The sequence below is a fragment of the Cololabis saira genome, chromosome 13 (assembly GCF_033807715.1).
Source record: "Cololabis saira isolate AMF1-May2022 chromosome 13, fColSai1.1, whole genome shotgun sequence".
Lineage (NCBI taxonomy): Eukaryota > Metazoa > Chordata > Actinopteri > Beloniformes > Belonidae > Cololabis > Cololabis saira.
Genome location: NC_084599.1, coordinates 23,779,705 through 23,797,948, shown reverse-complemented (window position 1 = coordinate 23,797,948; position 18,244 = coordinate 23,779,705). Strand labels below are relative to the sequence as shown.

At 40.2% G+C, this 18,244-nt stretch overlaps 1 protein-coding gene across 1 annotated transcript in view; it reads right to left on the bottom strand.

Moving 5' to 3' along the window:
* Positions 1-18,244, bottom strand: part of ttll7 (tubulin tyrosine ligase-like family, member 7) — a 94,178-nt gene that overhangs the window by 58,618 nt on the left and 17,316 nt on the right. Inside the window, exons 7-9 of the mRNA XM_061738391.1 lie at positions 10,343-10,559; positions 4,612-4,776; positions 2,089-2,247 (exon numbers count right to left, since the gene is read on the bottom strand). Of these exons, the coding sequence (XP_061594375.1) occupies positions 2,089-2,247; positions 4,612-4,776; positions 10,343-10,559 (541 nt within the window). The remainder of the gene's footprint in view (positions 1-2,088; positions 2,248-4,611; positions 4,777-10,342; positions 10,560-18,244) is intronic.

Genomic DNA, 18,244 nt, shown 5'->3' with positions numbered 1-18,244 from the left:
GGTTTTCATGCTGTGACAGGCTGAAGAAAATACATCCTCTAATAACAGAAGTCTGGAGATACACTATTTTGAATAGTGGCTTTTTTCTGGAACCATAATTGGAGGATGTGAAAGGTAATCATGTTTCTTCTGCAATGCAATGTGAAGGACACTACTAATGTCATTTGACAGTCTCTTATATACGATACCATTGAGCTTTCAGCTATCCAACTGACTTTGAGTCTACACAGGTTGAACTTTCATTTCCTGGCTGTGAGTTTGCATGTCCAACAACTGGCTTTGACATCTTAAAGAGTAAGAGAGGACACTGTCAGAACAGCAGCTTGGCTAACAAGGGGTCCTACACGTAATTCACTGTGACACCAATAAGGAAGCTGGAGCGGTGGAGTCTGCAAATTCAAAACAAACCTGCAAGGCTTAGGTCGTGTTTCAATTTCTGACACAATTTTTACTGTCTTGTAGCGATGCAGAAGCAACAAAAAAAAATGGTGAAATGGTGTGAAATAGATTAAGTTTACTACAAAATGTTGCAAAAATATCTGCTAAAAAATACAATTTAGACCTGAGGGCTTGCTACAGGGTAGTGTTTGTGGCAAGCCGCCTTTGGGTTTGCCTGCATGTTTCATCCCTGCAGAGCAGAAGTGGAAAGCAACATGCTAAAAAGTGGTTATTTTTATGAAGTTATAAAGTTATTTTTAGGCATAACGGCAGATGCAGTGGAGTTTTGAAGGCTCTGTGCTTGGAACTATGCCCAAATGTATAAGCTGAATTTTGGAAATAAATGATTGTTAATGTAAATGTTTCATGAAAGAGAGCTGTGTGTGTGTGTGTGTGTGTGTGTGTGTGTGTGTGTGTGTGTGTGTGTGTGTGTGTGTGTGTGTGTGTGTGTGTGTGTGTGTGTGTACGGGATGTTAATTGATGAGAGTTATAGAGAGTTGCTAGTAACACAGGGGGGATCATTACTGCTGGAGTGTAACAACTGCATTCACGGCTGTTTGGTACGTGTCACATACACACACACAGACACACGCACACATAATGGCACAGTGCACCCGCAGTCAAAGGGAACATCATCCCCTTGCTATCCGTTGCACATTCTTTTCTAAACTACTTCTGCTCAGTTACACAAAAAAGCGACAGGTATAGTAATGATATCACTAATTCGGCTATGTCTCACAAAAACCAGGAACTGGGGAAAAACACAACAAAAACTTACAAATGTCACTTCTTCCCTAAAACTGAGACTTTTTAAAAAATGTTATTTTGAGTTGGAAAAGTGGGAAGAAGAAAAAAAAAATCGACTATTCCAATGGCGTCTCACATCCTTGAGTCAGTTTGTGGAAAGGGGGTGGGGGTGCAGCCACTTCGGGTTAACGGATTTAGGTCACACTTTAACTGACTAGCTGACATCAGAGCAGTGAGACAGAAATCCTGGGGTGGATTTCAATCCATCTCCAGAATGAGTGACACTTCAGTGAAACTAACACTGGCAAAATGAAGGGCCAGTATCTTGTGAGTAAACCTCCCATCATGACCTATATTTTTTTTTTATCCATGACGTGTGAGAGCATTTTTATTTTTTTTTTCCTGTATGATTTGCATGTGTTTCTATAAATATTTATCCGTGGGCATGTTTGAATACAAATACGCATGTAACTGTGCGAGCATGGTTGTCACAGTGTGCAATGCTTTCATTTTTCCATTTCATTTTTGGGGTATCTCCACGCATTTGAAGGACCGTAAATAGATACTTGACACTGTGTGGGTGTTTGTGTGTGGAGACAGGCCTGTACAAACAAAATCAGTGTATGTTTATGCTCTCTGTCAGTGTGTGGTAATGTCTCCTTCACTCCTACTTAAGCCAGTTTTGGAGCTGCTGTCACTTCAGCGGTAGGAAAGAAATTTAAAAACATTATTATTGTTATTTCTGTTATTTTTGAAAATCTCAAGTGATAAAAATAGATAGGTTCTTTTCAATTACGTTGGGAAAAAAACATCTCTTTTTTCCAGCAGCAGGAAGCAGAAATGCCTGGAAATGTGACAAGCCATGTGCACTCATAACAAACAAATGCAGATTCAGAGTTTTACCTCCAGTAGCCAGGGTTTGAGTTTGCGATCCAGGATGATGTCAAAGCCCAGGACCTCAAAGCAAACACTGTCGCTCCCTGGTGGCTGACCGGGGCGGCACATGCGGTAGGCGTGCAGCACATGGGGCTCAGCCACTATCAATGTTTTCACCACCAGCTCCTAGAAAGACACATGCAAGGACAACGACAAAGAGCGAATCACTAAAGTGTAGTAATAAAGATCAGTTAATTAACATCAATGAACCATAGAGTTTGGCTTTTATTGATGGTCATTAAAATGTTTAATGTTCTTAACTGTAGGTTGCAACCATAAAAAAATAACAATGCTTTACGTTTTCAGAGATAATAAATCAATTACTCCACATACCAAACATGACCGAATATACATTCTCTCTCTACATTCTCAGTGTCAACACAAAAAAATTATTTCTACACGGTTATTCTTTGTCATTTGTAATTTCAACAATAGAAAAGAAACTACTAGTACTACTAGCAGAGAGCATTGTGACAAGGATTTTCACCAGTGTTGATGGAGGTCCATCTGTGTTGCTCGTAGTGTGCAACCTGTGCATCTGTGTTTGCACGTATGCTTGCTGGATTCAACCTACCATCCTACCCCACTGTGCATCTGTGGCAAACATGTTAACTCTGACACACATGAAAGCTCTGCACAAAGCCTCCCCTCACCAGACAGCCCCCCACAGTGCTGCTGGTCTGCAGTTTTGCCCAGTTCAGTCTGAGTGCTGCGTGCAGGAGAGGGGGTATGGTGGTCTGGCCTTCGCCTGATAAGGGTGCACCCCCTTTTCTCTTTTCAATCTGTGTGTCGCTCAAACACCTCCACATATATATGTCAATCCATCCACCCGTCTTGACCCACAGGCTGCACAGCACAAACACCTGGTCCCCCTACCACATTTATGCCCAAAGTCCCTAGCACTGGCTGGTGTGCATGTGTGTGTTTTTGTTCTCTGTCCTTGCTCACATCACCTCTTTCCTTATCCTGGCCTTCCAGAACTGGCCCATTGCCTAGCACTTCATGTTTGTATTTGTGTGCCCGTGTCCCTGGGCTTTATTTATTCTGTTAGGCTCTTTGAATTTCTCTACTTTTCATTTGTTTTATCTTCCTCATCTGCATAAATATAAATATTAGTTTAACAAGTTTCTGCGCGCATCTCTGATTAACTTATTTTACATGCAATAAGCCCCTCCACATTCTCATTTGTCCATGTTTCCCTGTCTTCGCCACCGCTCTCTCAAATTTACAGCAACAATGAAAAGCTGCAGCTTTGAAACTGAAGCCTATGAGGTTAAATCCATATACTGTATATACAAATAGCTGGACAATCCCCCTGTGACATCACTCACATGTTTTCTGAAGAGTGCTATTGAAGGTTCTTCTTTCTCATACTGCACAGCACTATCAAACTTAAACTATGAGTGACTGTGTTAGGTCTTCACAGCTCACCACGTTACACAGGGCCGATGTGAGAGAGGGACAAAGAACTGTTAACCGTGTGAGAACTTAGCTCAACAGGTAAAATACTGGCCACAAATATGAATGTACAAATGTGACGTCAACGACCAATAAGGCTTTTACAGGAACTTAAATGCACCATGAGAACAGAGAGCAAGCACTAAGGGACTACAAAGCTCAAATAACTGAACCGAAAAAAGTAAAGATAAATGGATAAATAAAGAATGGTTAAGAAAGCCCTTTCTACCCTTCTCCATAACACTACAATAATGTGACAGATAATCACACCTGCACATCTAAATAAGTACCTTCTTGTATTGCCAGGGCTTATGTTCTTTTGTTAAATTATTACCCATATTTTTCTTTTTTTCCTGTTGTGTATATATTATTCAAATTTGAATTTAATTTTATTCAAATTTCTACTTGTTTCTCTAAATTGATATGCTGCTGAAACACGATAAATTCCCTTGTGGGATAAATAAAGTACCTATCTATCTAAAATCAAAAAAGATCAACACTTAAAAAAGATGTGAAATCACTGAAAAGATGTGTCAAAAGAAATACGAAATTAAAATGCAGAAGGAGAGACAAAAATTGCCATGAGAGGAAGAGAGGGCTGCAAGTGTAGAAATATTTTGAAGAATTTCCCCGACATACTATGAAAAAAGAGAATGAACAACTTTCAGGTTTTTGGATGCGTTGAGAGCAGTTCCAGAGAGTAAAAGTTCACCCTCCAGGAATGATGTTTTCACCGAGCTCTTCCTGGAATTAAGCAAACTCCTTAAATGAATGTCATAACAAATCGTAGCTGCAACTTCAGCTCCTCCACTCCTGCATTCTCTGCAGTGACGGTTGGCTTGTAGGGACAGCCTGTTTATACATGAGTACACGATGAGATAACATTTGCAGATGTTGTTTGGATCTTGCATATGTGGAGTTTTTTTGTTATCATACTGCACATCCTTTGCTTAGATGGAATACATGCATATAAAACAATGCGTGTGCATGAAACTGTGTAGATGTTAGGATCTGTTTGGGTGAACTACATACTGAGATGTCACCCCAGAGCTTGGTGACGTCGTAGTCATTGGAGCGGAGGAACTCTGTCAACCAGCTGATAGACCTCTTGCTTCCTTTGTCCACCGTCTCATCTCGTTCAAAGTTCTCGTTGTGTTTGTTAACTGAGTAGTTGGTGAGATGCATGTAGAGCTGGCTCTGTGGAGACAAATAGATACCAGAAGGGCTTTTTTTAACATTAACCTAATTGATTACACAGCGACAAACATCTAAGAAACAGGCACATTTCAGATGCTTTATGTATTACACAGGCCACGTAGCTGGCAGATATACATGAAACAAAACATTCAAAGCAAGCCTTGCTCTTGATAATCTGATCAAAAACTGACTTAAATATATTTTGCATAAGACAAGTTAACCTCTTTTTATAAGTTCTGACAACATTAAAAACCATAGCAACAGTAAAACAAATTTGTACCAGATGGATATGTTGTTGATATATGAAAGTCATATTCCTTTATTTTCTGTCATTGCTGTGCTGAAGAAGAAATCAAGATCATTTTCTCATCTTTCCTATTCTCATATGGATTGCATACCTCATAATTACTTTGAATAGGTACAGTTTAATATTAATTTCATTGGAAGTTGCACATATCTCCAGTGTAGAAAGAAAAAACGTCATCATTGAATCATTATTGCAGTGAATTTAGTGGTCATATATACTTTTCATGAATATCCAGAAGAATAACAATTACAAACAGCATCAAGGATGAAATCTTTACATATCATCTGAACAGCAGTACAAAGTTCAAACATGTTCATCTGATTAACAGTTTTGGCCATGGCTGCCACATTATTTCTCCTCAGTATTTTCTTTCTCACGCACTTTCAGCCTTGTCACATCACTTAAGAGGCTCTGTCATGGAAGATGCTGAGTGATTAAGCTTTTTCAGTTGTTATTTTGACCCTTTTTGGAAATATTAAGTTGTATATGTTGATGCTTTTTGATTTTTTGTTTTAAAATTCAACATACATTCTCTGTTGGGGACAGGTCGGGACTGCAGGCAGGCTAGTCCGGTACCTTGACCCTCTTCTTCAGCCCTTGTCTTTGTAATGTGTCTAGAATGTGGTTTTGTATCTTCCATGAAAAAGGAAATTCATCTCAGAGGCAGCGTGGTCCTGTAAAATCTCAAGGTACTTTTGTAAATGAATATTCTCCCACCACAGAAGTGTAAATTACCTTTGCAAAGGATACTGATACAACCCCACACCCACACAGGCTCTTTGCTGAAAACAGTCGGGATAGTCTTTTTTTATCTTTGGTCTGGGTAAGATCTGGAATGCTGATTCAACTAACCACAACAAGTTTCCAATGGGTGATGGTCCATTGCAGATCCTTTCAAGCCCGGAAAAGTTGACAAGACTTCAAGACGAGGTTAACATCAGGGACTTTTTGGTTACACATTGCTGAGTGACTATTGTTAATGCAATGACATCTGGTTGATCGAAGATCATGGAAAATCCTACTTATGCTTGTGACATATTAAAATTCTTCCAGATTCCTTGAATCATTGAAGGATGTTATGAACAAATGAATAAAAGATATAAGGTTGATGGAACAAGACATAAAATATGTTGGATTTATATTTACTACAATAAACAAAAAGTCAATGTGGATGTTAGAATCACAAGTTTCCTTTATTGACATTTGCCAGAGCATCTCTACAAGATCCTGTGGAAGGCTGATAGACATGATACTTGTCTTATGGCAAATGATACTCGCTATACATTAAAAATCTAAAACTTCCAGACACGTCAAAACTACAGTTCCCTATAGTCTCCACTGTGCATGGCTACAATATGTGACTGAATAGTTGACTAGAACTATCCACTTTATAACCGTTGTTGTTTCCACATATTTAAACACCATCTCATCTGAAAACAATACATCCTTGTCCTTAGCTTAAATAGTTAATACTGAGCCCGCAGGCCTGTCTGGCAGCCACTCACTGTGGGATTAAACATCCATCTTCATGACATGACTTACTCCATCATGTGCCACGCTGAATAAGGAACTGTAGGGTTGTATCTCAGGAAGGGTGCGTGACGTCGAGCTGTGTCTCTGTGTTCATATTTTAGATATGATGTGTTTGTATCCCTTCAACCGCAACAGTTTGCTTCAGCAGGTGCAGAACCTCACGAGAGGCATCTAATATACCGAATGGACATTTATGCTCAGCTTTTATTATACAACTACACATTCTGTCCTTGTGTCTGTATGAAAACATGATCCACTGTAGAGAGAAATCAATATCTATCTTTAACCTTAAATATCTGTCTTGAATTGTAATTATCTGCATTTTTGAACTGCTGACTGGAAACATGATGCATGTTTTGATGAGGATTATTATACATTAGTCTTTGTTCTATGTTGGTGCATCTACTGTAATTACCCACTGAGCATTGGATACAAGTAGAAGTAACGTCAATGGTGTTCTGTGCTTTAACTTTCACAGAGACCAGATTTTTAATATACAGACAACAAAGATTCTACTGATATCAACTTTAAGGCATGTGTAAAAAATCCCCTTTAAAGTCTCTTTCAAACATTCATCGCTTTCATGATGTGGCAACCGAACATGTCAGTTTCAAGTCTGATGACGCCCCTGGTTTCTTATGGAACATTTTGTGATGGAAATCTAACTAGGTAGGATCTGGTAATATATATGCATCACTTTCAACACTGGCAAGAATCTGTACTGCCGCAGTCACATTAATGGATAGTAATACTGGCTCAGCAGTGGATTCATTTCACTTCTGAACAGCTGTTCACGGGAAAGCAACAGATTGTGTTGTTAAATAAAGAAATAACGGGGCTGTCCAAGCTTTCCTCTTTCATGGTTTCACCTTCGATAATTAGGTGCAGTACCAAGTTATTTTTTTCCTCATTTGAGGCAAATGTATGAGAGAAAACTGCTTAAAAGCTTTTGAGCTGCAGGTAAAGCGTTTGTTCTCTGAATATTTATCAATATTTTCAGCGGCTCCCATCCACCTCTGGTTTGTTTACCACAGTGCAGCATGTGTGTTGGCTCGATATATAAATGCTTTATGGAAAAACAGCATGTTATAAAAGAAACCAATTCCATAAGGAGTAACCAAGTTTTCTCTGGCAGTAAAGCTTCTCATACACGGTGAGCAGTTCTCCTTGGGTCTGAGCTGTGAACAACTACAATCTTACTATAGTGCATTTTAATCCCTCTGAAAAAAAACACCAATCAGAAGATTTGGGAGATTACCGAGGTGTTTCCCGCCCAGCCAGGTCCTCCCTCTTTAGTACTACTACACACCTGTACAGGCTGATTTCACTATCAATCTCCGGTTCCATTCTTCCCTCACTCATGAAAAACATCCTTAGATGTTCCTTATACTCCTCCACTTAAGGTGGCATCTCAATCCAAACCCAGAGGACATTCTATCCTTTTCCCACCAAGAACCAAGGTCTCAGATTTGGAGGTGCTGATTCTCATTTCTGATTAATCACACTCAACTGCAAACCTCTCCAAGGAAAGCTGAAGACCACGACTCAATGAAGCCAACAGGACCACAACATCTGGAAAAAAAGTAAGAGATGGAATCCTTTGGCCAAAAAACCAGACCCCTGTTGCACCTTGGCTGTGTCAGGCTAACCAAGCCTTGTAAGACTTCTTCTTCAGCTTGATCACCTCCCAACACCACCTGGTTTGGTGATTACCACCATAGCAGGTCACTGTCAACAGCCTGCCACAAGACCATGGGCCTCATTTATAAAAGAGTGCGTAGGATTCATACTAAAAGTGTACGTGCGCTCAAAAGCCGAAAATGGCGTGCGCACGAAAAAATCCGGATTTATAAAACCGTGTGCACGCATACTTCCACGCAATGTTCGCTTTATAAATCACAGTCCAGCTGGAAGGTTGCACACGTGAATTCGCCTCATATCCCGCCCTCTACACGCCCACATTATACCATAAATGGTCAATGCAAAATACTTGATGATTGTATTTGAACCATCGCATTGGTAGGTCGTCTCTCTGGGTTCCAGCTACCATGTTTTGGGGTTGCTGGCTCATTTGATCAAAGTTGAAGTTCCAGTCAACGAAATCAGATAAGCCCATCCAATCATTGGAGGAAGATGGGGTTCCCACTGTATGCTGAAATGAAGGTTTGCTTATGGGAGCCTGCTGAACATGCGCAGCGGCTTCCTGCAGCTTGTTTCTGCTCTGCGTCGGGATGAATGAGACATACATGTATGTCGAGCCGGTGTTCTGCCGAGGTGTCCTACCTCGGCAGAAAATACTAACGTACGATCCCCGTATCTTTTATCTCAGTTTCTTTTTTTTCAAAAGGATTTTTCATGCAAATAGACGATTTAACAGCAGGAAGTCAGAATGTGCTTCCACATAGATCTATGTGTACGACGCTTCGGCGGAAGAAAAAAACCTGTCAGATCACACTTCCACATAGACCACGCTTCCACATAGACATCAACATTTATCTATGAGATAAAAGAAACGGGGATCGTACGGTAGTATTTTCTGCCAAGGTAGGACACCTCGGCAGAGAAGTATATCATTTCATCCTACGGGTAGGACGATTCGCGGAGGTAGGACAACTCAGCAGAACACCGGCTTGGGTGTACAAGGATCTATAAGTGTGATATGTGATGACATTAAAAGTATGACATGAATCTGGCTTCATTTCACCACCTCACCGCCTGCGTCGCCAGTTCCCCATATCTTCAAAATGTTCGTGCGCTAGGGTCAGGGTTGGCGTAAAGATACGCACATTTTCACGTTAGTTTTTTTTTTTTTAAATCCCAACCTTTGCGTAGAAGGTGGCGTGCATATCTTTCAAGCCCTGTTTTGTGCGCACGCAAGCTTTATAAATGAGGCCCCAGCTCCTTACCCACTACAGAACCAAGCTCCTAACCAGCATGTACAGTCGTAGTGCATCTCTTTCTTTAATACTCAGGGCTTAATACTGCCTCCTCAGCACACCACAACATAGAAGAGGACACTTGTCATGACACACTGGTAGAAAATCAAAAGCAGCTTCTGGCAGATGTTAAAGGACCTTAGCCTCTTCCAAAAAAAAAGCAGTTTCTCCCTTCCTGAAGAGTGAATCTCTGTCAATGGACCAGTTCAATCTATCATTCAACAGCAGACCCACTGGGAAGAGAAATTTTCCCTGAGGAGCCGCAGTGCTGGTGACCACAACCTCTGAGCTGGCCCTCAGCCAGATACACTGGGGCCTCCTTGTGAGACATGAACCACTTCACAAGATGTGGTTCGACCCCCATCTCTGTAGGTTTTCCTTTTGTAGTGTAGACTTGAAGATCTTGAAAGCACTAAATAAATGAAAGAACATAATCCTCATAGCGCTCTTGTCCCTGACCAGATGCAAGAGCTTCTATGTGTTTGGAGTCTCGCATTAGCCAAGTGGCTGAGGTCATATGCAACTTCTGCTTGCACTCGTGGGGGAATGTAAATATAAACAGCCACAACTTATAGTCAAGGCATATAGTAAGTAAAATAGTCATTTTAACCGTAAAATGCTCAGAATTATGCCATCTGTTGTTAATAAGTACGGCAATACGTATGGGACACAATAAAGGGGGGAAAAAACACTACACACAGCATATAATACGTTCTAAAACTTTAAAGTTAATGTCCAAGATAACACATTACAAGTAGTGATGATAATAATGCCATTATCTGTGACTCACCAGGTTGGCTTCACTGGGTGCATGGTATTTCTCTGTGCCCATGCGAACCAGGCCGTCATTGTACAGGAAAATGCGAAGTGGGTCACAGGAAGTGACCAGGATGTAGATGCGTAGGTCAAACTTGTAGCCCTCCATCAGGAAAGGCTTGTCCAAGTACTCCTGAACGATAAAGTGCTCCTGGGCTGGCAGCTTCTCACAGTTGCGGATAAGTGAGATCCTAGATCGACAGGAAACTTTATTAATCCTTGAGGGGAAATTATAGCGGCATAATAAAATATGGCATGATAAAGACAAAAAAGATAATTAAAAAAATGACAGATGAGAGCACAGCGCCAATGTCATCAGTCTTGTTCACGGTCTTTGTTGTCATATATTCACATTGAGGCTAAAAATTGAGGCAAACAATATGCTGATTTCAATGTGTTTATTTACTATTACTTTATTGTGGAGCCACATGCATTTCGAATTGTTTTGAATAATGTTCATTACTTTTCTATCTAACTAAAACTGTTAAAATGCAAATGTGCACCTGCACAACAAACGCGTAACATACAATTAATGGCTTGTGTGAACTATACTGTATTTATCTGGAGAAAATTGTAGTTTGTTTTTTTGTTATTTATTATTTTTTTCATAAGCCAAATCCCTATCAGTCTGAATGCCTCTGTGCATTAAATGCATTGGCAGCCGGAAAACTGTGCACAGGTTAATATGAGCACACACCGTGCTCAGTTTTAAACTTCACTCAAATTCATTAGCTTAGGTCTCATGTCACTTTAACTCAGGTCTTATGGTACGCAGACCATTGCTTACTGGAATAAAACATTTGTTGAATTAGCATCTGGACATCCATGCAGCTTTGCGAGAGTGAAGGGTAATATTTTCAAAGCTATGTGTCTCTGTCTGCATTTGTGTGGAGGGTGCAGGGTCATTTCTAAACAATCCTTCGCTTCGCAACTGACCTATATGGTCATCAGTCATAGTCAAGCCAGACTTAGGCTAAACTGGTTGCATGCACAGCCTGGGGGTAGGTCCATTGTACACATGCAAGCAAACACACCACACACCCAGTGAAGGTCAAGACATAAACAATCGATTACTCAAAGTGTATGGTTTGAGATATCGATACATTTTTGCACCAATCCATCAGATGGGCAACATTGTTAGAGCTTCTGTAATCACAGCCAAGCAAGAAAGTTTCCTGGGAAAACACGGAGTTCATGCTTTTGTAAATTAAACAAATAATTAGCCTTCTCATTTAACTGTAAAGAAGCAAAAGCATACTGAAGAAAGGCTCATAAAAAGCTTTATTAAGGACAAATCCAAGAAATAGCCTAAAGTTAGATGGAACCAGGTTGTGCTTGAACTAAGATCAGCATGCATTCCTCCTCTTATAGGTTTAATGAAACCTCTCCTTCTTGTAGACCTGCCTCAGCATTAGTCAGCTCTTACTCTTGCAATCCAAATAACTGGAACACTTACAGTAAAAAAAGTGGAAATAGTGGAGAAAAAAAAAGATGTAGAAAGTGTTTGCAGCCTGACCAAAACTCTCTTAACAGGCGTTCAGCAAGCTGAATGACGACGACGGGGTTAACAGTGTTAGTTAGCTGAGTAAAGTATCTGAGGAGAAGATGACATGATTGATGAGCTGTGGTGTCAGATAATCACAGCCCACTCTCCCCAGCCTATTTAATTTGGTACTTGAGGGGAGCTCCCCTTTTAAAGCTCTGCATGGGCTTTTATTTTGTTTCCTTTATAACAAGCTGGGGCTCAGACATAAACAATAACTTCATTTAGTTGGCCGACAGAAAAATAAATTACAGTGGGGGGATATAACTTAATTTCCTGTCGCGTCACACCATTAAAAAAAAAGAAAATAATCTAATCTCGTGAGCTGAATGCCACTGAGTGGTCGAGCTAAACTCATCATCTTTTATATTCTTAATGTATTGCAATAATTCAGTCTTTATTCTTTAATAAATAAGGGCTTAGTGCGGCATGGAGATATAAGTAATACTCACATTATACCAGAAAGGACAAATTCAAAGAGAATTGGAAGGAGAGGTAAGGCATACTGAGTGATTTGCACTTCAACATCCCCACCTATTGGTGCCTGTGATGGAGGCTATCCAAAATATTTTATCATGTATACACTTCAGATATCACATTTTCAAAGAATAAAATACCAACCGAAAAAATGCAATAATAATTTCACAATCTCAGTAATTTCAAGAAGGAACTGAGTCAACTCCATTTCCTGAGGAAGCTGAGATCCTTCTATGTGTGCAGCGAGATTCTGGAGATGTTCTACGAATCTGTTGTGGCCAGTCGTCCGCTCCTCTCTGTTGTCTGCCGGGGAAGCAGTATTGCAGCCAGTGACACAAATAGATTGAATAAACTGATAAAGAAGGTCGTTGGCTGCAGACAGGAGACTTTTGTGGGGCTGTGGCGAACAGACGACGCTGAACAAATTGTTATCTATCATGGATAACCCCGACTGCCCTCACCACTACACACTGGACAGACCACGGCGTTTCTCCTCCAAGACTCCAAAAGCTCTGTTATAGGGATTGTTTCAGGAAATCTTTTCTACCTCGTGCCATTAAGTCTGCAAAAAGCTCTGTCAGTGCACTCTTTTACACTCATACTTAGATGTACATATGCATTTCAGAATGTATATTTGTTTACTGACGTTTCATAGTCTGTGTATTTCACTGCCTGGGAATTTTACAGTTTAGTTTATTTCTTAAATGTAACACAGCCTCGACATACCGTGGTCCTATACATTTCTTTACATACCTCTATTTCTTTACTTTTGATATGTTATGCATTAACCTTGCATAACATCAGGGTGGGTGGGTGAAAAAGAGGTAGATAAATAGATCTATCTTTCTAGATCTATCTATCTATCTATCTATGCAGGCCAGCTGTGGCTGAAAAAGCAGAACAGTCAGCTACCAACCTGAAAGTTGAAGCTACAATTCTGGACCGCAGTCCATATGTCTAAGTGCCCTCAGGCAAAACACTGAAACTCATATTGCCCTTGATGTGTTCACTGGTGTGTGTATGAAAAGTATGGCGCGGAATAAGGGCCAAAATGAAGACTATTGGGCTAATAATCTTATTACTGATAGTCCTGCACCGGTAACTGAGCGGCTGGCAACTGAGACGGCGACTACTCACATTACTTGGCTGGTCATTTTGGTGTCGAACCGAGCAATTCATTGGATCGCCTACTGTCTCCGACGTACGTTACCATTGGAGAGGTTAACCGCTAGCATGCCCACACTGGTCACCCACTGCATTAGGCACGTCCTCAGCTGTCTTTAACTTTGGACGGGTTGGGCATTTATAGCGAGACGCTGACAGCTATTGTGCCAAAGCCGACAATAGTCACAGCGGTGAAGTTAGTTTTATGTTGGATCTTCAGCGGGGATTCACTACGGAGCCGAAAAGGTCTCTTTTAGGGACCATCAATAAATCACAGAATGAATGAAATAAGGCACATTTTATTTTCAATATCATTCATACCATCTGTCCAATTCACTTCAAAACTAGACCGGATTACTGTACTAAAAGGAGTTGAATAAACACACTTCTTTATATAATACTTAAGGACTCTTTTTTTAATTTGGTAATCAGATTGGATATAGCCTCTTGCGACAAAGATGTAGACACTGCTGGCTGCACAATAGTCTTAATATTGGCCCTTATTCCACGCCATATGAAAAGGGGGATAAAAAAAAAAATTCACTCAGTACGTTTACATGCACTAACAGTCGAATTGTTGCCATAATCCGACTGCTATAAAATGTTTAAAAGCCATGTATACACCTTAGCCCGGCTGTAGTCAGTCGAACCAAACTGAAGCTTTTGAGATCGAGCTATTAGTCCAAGATAATGCGTCCTAATTTGAGTTATTCCGGCATGTATACGCAACGCACGCTTAATAGAACTAGTGACTGCCCCGGGACTCCCCCTTCTGGAAGTGACGACACCGCGAAAGCCAGAATATCAACACAGTAGGAGAAGAAGAAAACGAGCAACAAAGAACTAACCGGAAGAACACCAACGCAAAAGTGTGTGTGGCGCCGCCTATAATCGTGGAATCGAACGCACCGCACTCAATAATCGATTGTCTTCTCGCGCATGTATACTTGGATTTCTCAGAAACCCCACTTTTATCCTTAGCTAGAATGTTGCCAATAGCTTGATTTAGATGTGCATGTAACCGCAAAATGTAAACATTTTCCACCCTCATTTACTCACATTAAAGTGGTAAAATATTACTAACAACTCTAATATGCGAGCACTATGGGTTGGAAGTTCCTTACAGATATTAATACAAATTTAAAGGTTTAAGCTTCAAAAGTTGTTTTGATTGTCAACATTTTTTTCTCTGATTGCACAACAGGTCCTCATGCACACAAAAATCCAGATTACCATTCTTGCAGTTCAGGAAAGCCGGAGCAAGTACTTCGTATTTAAACTCCTAAAGCCAAAACGAAAATGCAACATCACAAACTGAGGATGCACTCATCCCACAGGACAGCGAGTATGAAATATGCTGGCATCATGACAGAAGCATGTAACTCGAGTTTCTTTGATTAACGTGTCTCACTTTCATCAGAAGCTCAAATTCAGGAGTGGCAGGAGCAGGAGTTTCTGATATGCTGGAAACAAAGTTAAACCTTCAAAAGATCAGGCATTAACCTCCACAAATTGAACTTTTTCCTTTGTTTACATCAGTTCAGAATATATATATATATATATATATCGGAACACATTTTGGAAACATAGGTCTGCTGGGCCCAGGGATGAGACACGAGAAGCAGTTCTTGAATCAAGGGTCAAAATCAACCTCCAGCCTAGAAAGATTTGAATTTTCTTTTTCATTTCTCTCTAGTAACCTAAGGATAACATGGTGGTGTCTGGAGCACACAATCCTCAATTTTTCCCCTCGGACACTTCGGCTACCTGTCTTTCGGCGGGGTTCCTCGATTTCAGAGGGCTCCAACTGAATACCTTTACAGAGCTTGTATTTGAGGATGCACTTTGCCCTGCTTTTGGTATCAGTCGGCTCGGCTGGATATCCAAAAGGCTTTGTTTATTTTTGAGAAAGGTTTTTATGTAATCTACACAGAAACAAATCTCTCTATATATCAAAGTGCAACATCTCTGTGATTTTTCCCAAATGCTAACTGAGCTTGAGCATTTTACAGAGCAGAGGACCGGAGTTAGGAAACACTGCTGTAAGGTAAGACTGGGAAAAAGGGAACACAAGGTAGGTACACGCTGAGGTACACACACGCCTTTTAAAAAAAAATCCCTTACAATACATCTTCTATATCATTTTCAATAGACAGTCATAAGCTGAATTGACCAGAGAGAAAATCTACGTCCCGATAACAATCAGGGAAGGATTCGGGTTCTCGCACTCGATTTTCTGGTGTTGCAAGCAAGAAATAATGTGTCTCAATGAAAGGTAGGGGAGGATTTTCATCCTCTACCTGTGGTCCCTCATTCTCAGGTTCAAAACGAGTATAAAAATAAATAAACAAATACAAGAGGCTTATTGTAATACAAATATCACAGCTCAATATTTGTTTAAAAACGAGTTTGTGTTTTTTTTTTAGTGTATCTTAAAACTTTTTTTTTTATCTTTACCCCTCACAGATGCCGTCTGCGCATGTCTTAGTTCAATGCTTGTCTAAACGGTTATCCATGAATAGAAATAATTACACTTTTTTCTTAAATACTTTTTTTAAAACAATTACTCTCATGATCCCTCCCACTCCTAATGTCTATGCATGTCCTGCAGTTTCCCCCCCTCTCTCTCTTTCTCTCTCCTTACATTCTATCCGTCAACCAAGGAGGAGGTTTTGTGTGTTTTTTTTTACCAAGAGCCATATATCAGTTATTACTGATGTAGTTACAATACTTGATGCAGTTATGTGTTAAGTTTAAAAAAAAGTTAATTATTTCAAAGCTTACCCAATTCATCCATGACCAAGATGATTAATTCTGCACGGTGTGGGTCAATTACAGGCTGCTCAACTGCCCGCGCAGCTCTGCTCCCGTTGTCCTGCCACAAAACTCCTGGGGAACCATCGGAACGCGAGGGAACGTGTCCAGCAGAATTAGCTAAATTTGCTCTGGATCCTGAGATCCGCATATAACCTGTTCTCGTACAAACGCAGGGCGGGAGCTCAGCGGTGCCCGTTCACCCTGATGGAACATTCCGGTATAGGTTTGATAATAGACGTAAATGAGCTGGAAATCACATATTAGTTGTGTTAAGAGTAAAGTTTTAAAAAGAATAGCTATAATACACAAGCAAAACATATTACAGATAGTTATTACAGATTTAAATCACTGCACTCTCTCCTGCTCACTTGCATAATGCAATTACTGTGCAGAGTCTGGGGCCATAATTACAATACAACAGTCCAGCCACGATTCATCTTGCAAAAGAAAAAAAGAATTCATAAGGCAGAATATAGTGATCTTGCTCATTCATTTTTACTGTCTACATTAATAAAACTGAAAGCTCATGTGGACCTGCTGACATTGCAAATTATTTTTAAGGCCAAACACGATCTGTTGTCTGTTAATTTCCGAAAGTTGTTCACTGTAAGGGAAGATGGATATATCTTCAGAGGACAATTTCAGTTCAAATTGACTAAAAGAAAACGTTTTTGCATTTCTGTTTACCGGGTCAAACTGTGCAATGGTTTAAATGTGGAGTTCAGGGAATGTCCAGACATAAAACAAATTTCAAAAAAGGTTTGAAGATGTATGATAATCAACAAGGTTGTCTTTTACCAAGTATTTAACAAGTAATTGGCAATTAATACGTCTTAATGCATTTTCTAAATTATACATACAATTTGCACAGAAGGATTTAGATTTTTTTTTTTGTATTATCATTACAGGACTGTTAGTAAGGAAGCATTTAAATATTGAAATACTCATACTCTTTAATAATCCTGTAAGTCTTCCCACACACCTTTTTGTAAATGTATGAACAAAATGTAACTTTAGTTTCCTTTGTTTTTTGACTTTATGATAACTTGCTTGGAATGAACTGAAGTAAATATTGCTATTTCAGAGGTGAAGGTCTTGTTATCTTGCACCAGTGCTAGCTTTGGAAATGTATTGCCACTCTCCGTTCACTAGCTAACGACTGTATCGCTAGGAACAAGCATCACGTGACCGAGTTGTGCACCAAGTCTGTGAAGAGTTTAGCTTAGTATGTGATTATACAGTTCTTAGCAGGCTTGTGAGAAGCAAGAAAATGTTTTGAACGACGGCCGACGCTGTGTCTCCCCTATATGCAGGAGGAGCGACTAGGTCTTCTTGACATAGATGTCACAGGTGCCAGCCATGCTCAGCTGGCATAATGGTATTTGAGCTTCTGATGAGGTCACGCAGGAGGCGTCTCCCCATGGTGAGACACAAAATGAATGCTACAAAAGAGAACCAGCTCATCTTTTGATAAAGAGATCCTATTGAAAGACAATCCCCTGCAGCAGCCATCTTTTGTCTATTTTATAGTCTGGTCTGTCCTGATGGTACCTCATAAAGGAATCCAATAATCACATGTAGAGACCTTCAGGGAAGAAATTACAGGAACTGCCAGAGACCAAGCGTGTATCTGTGTGTGTATCCCCACTGGCAGGGATAACTTCTGATTCATGGAAAGTGTGACCATCGAGGGCAATGAAGCCCACAATGAAATTCACTACACCCACTTAGCTCTAATACCCAGTCTGGTCCCAGCAATCATGTCATTTCCACAGACACCCATACCAGGGTCAAAAATCTCTCTTATTTTATTTTTGTTGTATTTGTCCTAATACTAATTTCTTCCCTCCACCCTTCTTTTCTTTCCTTCGCTTT